The 9,049-nt window shown below is 47.4% G+C and overlaps 1 protein-coding gene across 2 annotated transcripts in view; it reads right to left on the bottom strand.

Annotated features, from left to right (window-relative positions):
• Positions 1–704: 704 nt before the first annotated feature.
• The window catches only part of TNFAIP2 (TNF alpha induced protein 2), a 30,825-nt gene continuing 22,480 nt past the window's right edge, over positions 705–9,049 (bottom strand). For both annotated transcript variants that reach the window (XM_015406493.1, XM_015406494.1), the window contains exons 10-12: positions 7,122–7,277; positions 3,654–3,775; positions 705–1,963 (exon numbers count right to left, since the gene is read on the bottom strand). In XM_015406493.1, coding sequence (XP_015261979.1) covers positions 1,828–1,963; positions 3,654–3,775; positions 7,122–7,277 — 414 coding nt within the window. In that variant the 3' untranslated portion in view covers positions 705–1,827. The remainder of the gene's footprint in view (positions 1,964–3,653; positions 3,776–7,121; positions 7,278–9,049) is intronic.

Genomic DNA, 9,049 nt, shown 5'->3' with positions numbered 1-9,049 from the left:
TGGCCAGCCAGTTCCTCTGGAGGGCCAAAAACAGGGCACAGAGGCCAAGGCCTTCCCCTGATGTTGCCTCCTGGCACTGGGATTCGGGGGATTAGTGCCTCTAAACATGGAGGTTCCCCTTTAGTCACCATGGCTAGTAGCCACTAAGAAGGCAGTGGCAAACCACTTCTGCTTGATTGCTTGCCTTTAAAACCCTACAGGGTTGCCATAAGTCAGCTATAACTTGACAGCACTTTACACACAGAGACCAACAGAATCCAGCCCTTTAAAAGTATCCTCCTCTAACTGATTTGTAGGGGATAGGGTGGGGGGAGCTGCCCACTGGCAGTGTGTGTGAGGAAGTGGAAGAAGAAGAGGAGGAGACTGGATTTATACCCCGTCCTTCACTACCCAAAGGAGTCTCAGAACAGCTCATGATCCCCTTTCCCTTCCCCTCCCCACAACAGACACCCTGTGAGATAGGTGGGGCTGAGAGAGCTCTCTCGAGAACTGCCCTTGAGAGAACAGCTCTGGAAGAATTTATGACTGACCCAAGGTCACACCAGCAGCTGCCTGTGGAGGAGTGGGGAATCAAACCCGGTTCTCCCAGATTAGAGTCCGCGCTCCGAACCACTACACCAAACTGGCTCTCATGTATGTCTCACGAGCACATATACAAGCATGTCTTACGAGCACATATACATTTTATAGAAAAGCGTTTTATTTATTTACGCCGCTTCTCCAGAAGAACTCCTGGAGAAGACTCATAACAATAACTTGGAACTACAAAACAACCGTACAAACGGGTATCGAAACACTGCCCTGATCTGAAAAGCAGAAACTTAAATACAGGATTATTTACTAACATCCTTTGTACCACACCTCTCTTCCCAAAGGGGACTAATTGTTCTCCTCCCCTCCGTTTCATACTCACAAGGGCAGGTTAGGCAAAGAATGTCTGATTGGTCCAGGGTCACTCAGTAAGCTTCCACGAAGAGTGCGGATTCGAACCTCAGTTTCCTAAAATCCCAGCCTAACGCTCTAACCCCTACCCACCCTGGTGTACAGAGGCATGCTCATATTTTGAAACTGTTTTAGAGAGACACTGACAGTATTATTAACAGCGGTATGCTCCTTTTGCTTCAAGCAGCTCAAGAAAGCTGATCCCACTGATGGTCCTCACACCAACCCTGTGAGGTGGGTTAGGCTGAGAGACTGGCCAGAGATCACCCAGCGAATTCCATGGCTGGGGATATGAACCCAACACAGTAACTCATGACGTCGATCACACCATCTTTTCACGGCCGCTTGCCTATAGTTCAGGAGAGCTTGTCTCCCGAGGAAGAAGCCCCAGAAGATTTCTGCTCGAAAAGCTCAACAAGCGTGCATCGAGAAGTGCTATTCTTGTGCCTCTGCAATTTCCCCGCCAATTCAAACAAATTCCCTCTCCAAAGGAGAGGTCTTATTGCAGACCTTGAGGTTCTCCTGAAAGTGCTTTAACAAACCACACAGCAATGAAAACATCTTATCACATCATATCTGTACCACTGATCTGAAGGATTTGTGTCCATTTCTTAGATGGGAAAACTGAGGCAGTAGAGGAAATGTTCCAGACCTGCCAGGAAGCTGATGGAACTCTTGAATCTGCTGTTTCAGGCAATGAACCACAAAAGCTCAGTTCCATCCCAGCTTTTTTCCTAGGGGCATTAAAGGGCAAGCACCCTCGCCCCCCTAAAAAACCGGGGCAACGTGAAAGAACCCCCCCGAGTTGTGTTTGGAACTAAGTGCTTGTGCAGTTGCTCCCTGAACTGCAACATTGTTCATTAGGTCCGTGGTACAGAAGCGTGTCTAGCCCAAGCCTAGGAACAAGGATGTGGGAGGGAGCGTTGAGTTTAAATGGATGTCCAACACGCTCAGGATGCCTTTGGTGTCACTGCTGGATAAGTTGCCCTTGAAGTACAAGATGGCCGCCAGGTGCTTCTTGCTGCAGTGCAGAAAAACATCAAGCGTCAGAAACGCAGAAAGAGAAGCAAAGGACAGAGAACAAACAGAGGAACGGAAACCTCGTTCTGGATAAGTTTGTCTGACTGCGGGTGGGATGTAAAGGACATTCCATGCAAGCACGGATATGGCAGGGGTGGATTAACCATTAAGCAGACTAAGCACGTGCTTGGGGCACCAGGGCCAAAGGGGGCACCACAAAGTTGGGAAAAGGGTGAAAAGCTTAGTTTGTACAGTATACTGTGTTATCATAAGAATAAATTTTTCTATTGCTGCGACCTGCACTGTATATCTGGTCAGACAGGTCGACAACTAAAATGGACTGGGGGTCAGTGTGGAAAGGAGGGGGGCACCAAGATTGGTCAGGGCCTAGGGCACCAGTGAGCCTTAATCTGCTCCTGAATATGGCTCTCAGAGAGGTTCTACATGGATCTCCCAGCTGTAAAAGTATCGGGGAGAGAGGCCAGGAGACAGAAAGACATTCTTCCGAAGGGGGTGGGGCTGTGGCTCAGCAGCAAAGCCTCTGCCTGGGATGCAGAAGATCTCAGGTTCAATCTCCGGCATCTCTGGTTGAAAGAACCAGGTCGTGGCTGATGGGAAAGACCCCCACCTAACAACCTGAAGGGCTGCTCCTGGTCTGAGTAGACAGTACCGACCTCGATGGATCAAAGATCTGACTCAATATAAGGCAACTCCATGTGTTTACAAAGAGAGAAGAAGAAGAAGAGGAGATTGGATTTATACCCCACCCTTCACTACCCAAGGGAGTCTCAGACCGGCTTACAAACTCCTTTCCCTTCCCCTCCCCACAACAGACACCCTGTGAGGCAGGTGGGGCTGAGAGAGCTCTGAAAGAAACTGCTCTTTTTCAAGAACAGCTGAGCCAGAACTATGGCTTGCCCAAGGTCATCCAGCCAGGTGCCAGCAGAGGAGTGGGGAATCAAACCCGGTTCTCCCAGATTAGAGTCTGCCCTCCTAACCACTACACCAAACTGGCTGTGAGCTCCCATTCATCAGCCCTGTCAAAGTCACTAACCCAGGAGGAGTCACTGCAATCGCTTTGGGGATTCCCCCCATCCACCCTGTGAATCGCATAACTCGTTCCACCAACTGTTTTCAAAACACCTTGCGGAAAAGGACTGCTCTCTTCCAGTAAAGCTCTCCGCAGCGGGGAAGCCAGAAACTGCTCGGCTTTGTTTTCCTGTTCTGCCATTCTGGTGCAGGAGGAAGTAAAAGGTAAGCACACGAAAACAGGAAGCATGCGGTGAAGCGGGAGGACTGTCATGTTGTTGCCTGCTAAGTGAGGCGCTGTCCGGATGACAGACATGTGATCAGACTAGCAATCCCAGTTATACACTGTCGAGATTTCCAGGCGGGATAGCCCGCCTGAAGTGCAGCCCGGCTGTTGCATGTATATATTCAACAAAAGGCGTCCTTATACTGAGACAGCTCCTTGGTCTGTCAAGGTCCATCTTGTCTACTCTGAGTAAAAGCAGCTCGCTGGGGAAGGGACAGGAGATGGTAAGCCGAACTCTGAGACACCAAGTGAAGGGTGGGGTATAAATCCAGTCTCTTCTTCCTCTTTCTCCTTGTGACCTGCTTGCATAACCACGCCGCCGCAGACACACTGTGTCAGTGTTGTCAAGCAACGTTACAAAATTCTTTTCCCCCACCTGATATCGGGATATCTACTGGCCAGTCCACCAACTTCGACCATGATGGCGTTCGTATCTTGAAGCTTGATGATTTCAGCCAGGCTTGGGAGGACAGGGTCTAGCCATGTGGCACTGGATCCCTAGCAAAGGAGAAATTTTTAAAAGAGAGACTGAATTAGACCATCCATCATAAAGACGACAAATTCTCCCATCTGCATGCTCCCTCAGTCAGGAGACCCCAGCCTTTTTGAACCTGTGGGAACCAACAGAATTTTGAGAGGGAGTGAAGAGAAGAAGAAGAGTTGGATTAATACCCCGCCCTTCACTTGGAGTCTCAGAGCAGCTTACAGTCTCCTCCCCTTCCTCTCCCCACAACAGACACCCTTGTGAGGCAGGTGGGGCTGAGAGAGCTCTGAGAAAACTGTGGCTTGCCCAAGGTCACCCAGCAGCTGCATGTGGAGGAGTGGGGAAATCAAACCCGGTTCTCCCAGATTAGAGTCCGCTGCTCCTAACCATTAAACCAAACTGGCTTGCTAGAGTGCTACCCCAAAATGGCTGCTGCAGGAGATGGAGCCAAACGCAGTACCTCCATCCCCACTTGCAACCAGTGGAAATCCTTTCATGTGAATGAGGGGAGTCAACCACAAGGCCTGTCTTACAATGTCGCCTCCCATTTTTTAAAAAGCTTGGTGGGCACCAAGGGAAGTTGTGGGAGGCGCTGTGGTGCTCACGGGTATCACGCTGGGAAAACCTGTCCTAAATGTTGAATCACGGGGCTGGGAAGGAGCGGAATGCCCCCACGGAGCTTCCTGTGCCGAAAATCAGGATTTTAAAAGGGAAAAGGCTGTTTAAAAACACACCTTTCCCCTTTAGAACTGGTAATAAAAGCGAACCAGGTAAGCTTGAAGGGTTAAATCCCAGCTTCCTTTGCCACAAGGCCCCAATCCAGCCCTTCATTTGGATTCATGTTTTATAGACTGACATCATTCTGCTTCTGAAAAGAACACCGTGAGCAATCTGACTTACATTTTCCGTGCAGAAAGTGCGCAGAACTGAGGCATTGCTTTGGATGGCCTTTGCCAAATTGCTTTGCTGCTCTGCAGACTTCAGGCTGACTTTCTTCTTTACGAGCCTGGCAATGTGTTCTCGGACCAAGTGAAGGTGAATCTTCTCCACTGAATCACCAAAAATATAGAGCATCACTGCCCCAATCTAGAAACTTGGCTCCTTGGAACCCCTGGGATTCATCAGAAGTTTATCAGGATTTCCTGAGCCTTCGGGGTAGGGCGGGATATAAATGTAAATATAAATAAAATAAATAAATAAATCTAATAGATGGTCACTAGCTTAGGTCTGATCTATACCTGCAGCAGAATGGGGTGGTAAAAAGGACCTCAGAATACAGAAGGAAGTGCCATTTTTGAATGCTGACCTATGTTCAAAATTCACTGCATTTTTTTTAAAAAGCAGCACAGGAAAGACAAAGGTCTTTTTTTTACCCACAGAAAAGCCAGTTGGGTCTGACCCCTAATTTGTTATTATATGTGCCAATTTCAGAACAAAGATGTCTTTGAACACCTGAAGCTGCCATACACTGAGTCAGGCTATTGGTCCATCAAGGGCAGTATTGTCTACTCAGACTGGCAGTGGCTCTCCAGGGTCTCAGGGTCTCTTTCACATCGCCTGCTACCTGATCCTTTTTAACTAGAGATGCTGGAAATTGAACCTGGGACCTTTGCCATGCCAAGCAGAGGTTCTTCCACTGAGCCACAGCCCCTCTTTTTTTGTTGCAAACTGTTTTTTCAAATCATTGCTGCTTATATGTATGTAGCATAGAGGGTGGCTTCTGGGGAAATCAAGGAGTGTCATGCAAAACAAGTCCTCTAGCAAAAGCATGTGAGGAAACATGGGGAAGCTTTTTACAATTACTCAACCGTGGGTTGGGCCCTTCTATAACTGTGTAGGCCGCACAGCCTTCCATGGCTGAAAGCATTTGAGAAATACTCCGCTTGCTAGCATTGTGATTGACAGATGAAGGGTGGAGAGTAACACAATGGGAACAACACCCTTGCACCATGACGGAGTTCCTGCTTTCCTCCAGTCTGCGTGCCTGAGCCACATTATTACCTCCGTAGATTATTTTAAGAATACAAAAGTGGGAAACTCAAACAAACAGCTCTTCTCTTACGAGTTTACTTAGGCTGCCTGCAACGAAGTCTGAGCTCTCGTGATCTCATGTGGCCCTTGAAGAGCACAGATGGTAGAAAGAGATAACTGGGCTCTGGTGATCTGGATCAAGGTTGATGCAGGGAGAGAAACTGGGAACCTCTCAGCAGAAGATCTGGGCTACAGAAGACCTAAACAGGGGACTTCAGTCTTGCAGGACCAATTTTTTTAAAAAAACTAGAATTCTAGTGGTCTGTCAATACATTTTAAATGTATAAAGCAGGAACACATACTTAGAAACAATTATGATCTAACTAAGTAGTTTTAAGTGACCCTTACAATGCCCTCTTATTTAAGAATGGCTGCGATCATACGTACAAACGCAGCATCAAAGGTGTGATTCCTGCACAGAGTGAAGGGGTGCGATCAGACAGAAACATCTGTCCAGCGTCCTGGATTCGTTGATGGGGCGTCTCGTTGTGCCGCAGGAGCGTGGAAAAAAGCCACCAGGGAAAGGCTACTAGTATCCGGAACTGTGGGGCGCGTGGGCGGAAGTCTGATCGTGCAAACACGCATCATTTCGGCCCAGGGCAACCAGCCTCGCTTCCCGCCCGCATTTTCTCATTCGTGTGACTGCAGCCAATGTCAGAAGAACTTTGATCCATCAGACCAAGGTCCACCTGGTCTAGCGTTCTTGCAAGGACCTCTGTAACCAGTTAGGTCAACGCAGAACCATTAGATTAACTAGTGGCCCACCAACGGACCAAGATATACTTTCTGCCCACTCCTGCTTTATATGATCAGAGCTAGGGGTGTGCAAAAAAACCAACAACCAGTATTTTTCCGATTCAGGTCTATTGGATGGAGCCAAACGCAGTACCTCCATCCCCACTTGCAACCAGTGGAAATCCTTTCATGTGAATGAGGGGAGTCAATCACAAGGCCTGTCTTACAATGTCGCCTCCCATTTTTTAAAAAGCTTGGTGGGCACCAAGGGAAGTTGTGGGAGGCGCTGTGGTGCTCACGGGTATCACGCTGGGAAAACCTGTCCTAAATGTTGAATCACGGGGCTGGGAAGGAGCGGAATGCCCCCATGGAGCTTCCTGTGCCGAAAACCAGGATTTTAAAAGGGAAAAGGCTGTTTAAAAACACACCTTTCCCCTTTAGAACTGGTAATAAAAGCGAACCAGGTAAGCTTGAAGGGTTAAATCCCAGCTTCCTTTGCCACAAGGCCCCAATCCAGCCCTTCATTTGGATTCATGTTTTATAGACTGACATCATTCTGCTTCTGAAAAGAACACCGTGAGCAATCTGACTTACATTTTCCGTGCAGAAAGTGCGCAGAACTGAGGCATTGCTTTGGATGGCCTTTGCCAAATTGCTTTGCTGCTCTGCAGACTTCAGGCTGACTTTCTTCTTTACGAGCCTGGCAATGTGTTCTCGGACCAAGTGAAGGTGAATCTTCTCCATGATGGCCTAAAGCAAAGAAGGAGTTAGTCTTCGGAGATCAGACGCAGGTGAGAAAAATGAATATCAGAGCCATATAAAACAACCAAGTCAAAGACTGTGCTAATTCATTAGGCTGTTTTCTTCCCTTAAGTCTCAGTGGTTTCCCGGACCTCTGGATGGACCATAAGAACATAAGAGAAGCCACTTCGGAGATCAGACGCAGGTGAGAAAAATGAATATCAGAGCCATATAAAACAACCAAGTCAAAGACTGTGCTAATTCATTAGGCTGTTTTCTTCCCTTAAGTCTCAGTGGTTTCCCGGACCTCTGGATGGACCATAAGAACATAAGAGAAGCCATGTTGGATCAGGCCAATGGCCCATCCAGTCCAAAACTCTGTGTCACTCAGTGGCCGAAACCCAGGTGCCATCAGGAGGTCCACCAGTGGGCCCAGAACTACAGAAGCCCTCCCACTGTTGCCCGTGAATCACCAAAAATATAGAGCATCACTGCCCCAATCTAGAAACTTGGCTCCTTGGAACCCCTGGGATTCATCAGACGTTTATCAGGATTTCCTGAGCCTTCGGGGTAGGGCGGGATATAAATGTAAATATAAATAAAATAAATAAATAAATCTAATAGATGGTCACTAGCTTAGGTCTGATCTATACCTGCAGCAGAATGGGGTGGTAAAAAGGACCTCAGAATACAGAAGGAAGTGCCATTTTTGAATGCTGACCTATGTTCAAAATTCACTGCATTTTTTTTAAAAAGCAGCACAGGAAAGACAAAGGTCTTTTTTTTACCCACAGAAAAGCCAGTTGGGTCTGACCCCTAATTTGTTATTATATGTGCCAATTTCAGAACAAAGATGTCTTTGAACACCTGAAGCTGCCATACACTGAGTCAGGCTATTGGTCCATCAAGGGCAGTATTGTCTACTCAGACTGGCAGTGGCTCTCCAGGGTCTCAGGGTCTCTTTCACATCGCCTGCTACCTGATCCTTTTTAACTAGAGATGCTGGAAATTGAACCTGGGACCTTTGCCATGCCAAGCAGAGGTTCTTCCACTGAGCCACAGCCCCTCTTTTTTTGTTGCAAACTGTTTTTTCAAATCATTGCTGCTTATATGTATGTAGCATAGAGGGTGGCTTCTGGGGAAATCAAGGAGTGTCATGCAAAACAAGTCCTCTAGCAAAAGCATGTGAGGAAACATGGGGAAGCTTTTTACAATTACTCAACCGTGGGTTGGGCCCTTCTATAACTGTGTAGGCCGCACAGCCTTCCATGGCTGAAAGCATTTGAGAAATACTCCGCTTGCTAGCATTGTGATTGACAGATGAAGGGTGGAGAGTAACACAATGGGGACAACACCCTTGCACCATGACGGAGTTCCTGCTTTCCTCCAGTCTGCGTGCCTGAGCCACATTATTACCTCCGTAGATTATTTTAAGAATACAAAAGTGGGAAACTCAAACAAACAGCTCTTCTCTTACGAGTTTACTTAGGCTGCCTGCAATGAAGTCTGAGCTCTTGTGATCTCATGTGGCCCTTGAAGAGCACAGATGGTAGAAAGAGATAACTGGGCTCTGGTGATCTGGATCAAGGTTGATGCAGGGAGAGAAACTGGGAACCTCTCAGCAGAAGATCTGGGCTACAGAAGACCTAAACAGGGGACTTCAGTCTTGCAGGACCAATTTTTTTAAAAAAACTAGAATTCTAGTGGTCTGTCAATACATTTTAAATGTATAAAGCAGGAACACATACTTAGAAACAATTATGATCTAACTAAGTAGTTTT

The sequence above is a fragment of the Gekko japonicus genome, unplaced genomic scaffold (genome assembly GCF_001447785.1).
Source record: "Gekko japonicus isolate JY-2015 unplaced genomic scaffold, Gekko_japonicus_V1.1 scaffold4875, whole genome shotgun sequence".
In the NCBI taxonomy this organism is placed as follows: Eukaryota; Metazoa; Chordata; class Lepidosauria; order Squamata; family Gekkonidae; genus Gekko; species Gekko japonicus.
Note: the sequence above shows the minus strand (reverse complement) of the source record. Positions and strands in the feature narration are given on the sequence as shown.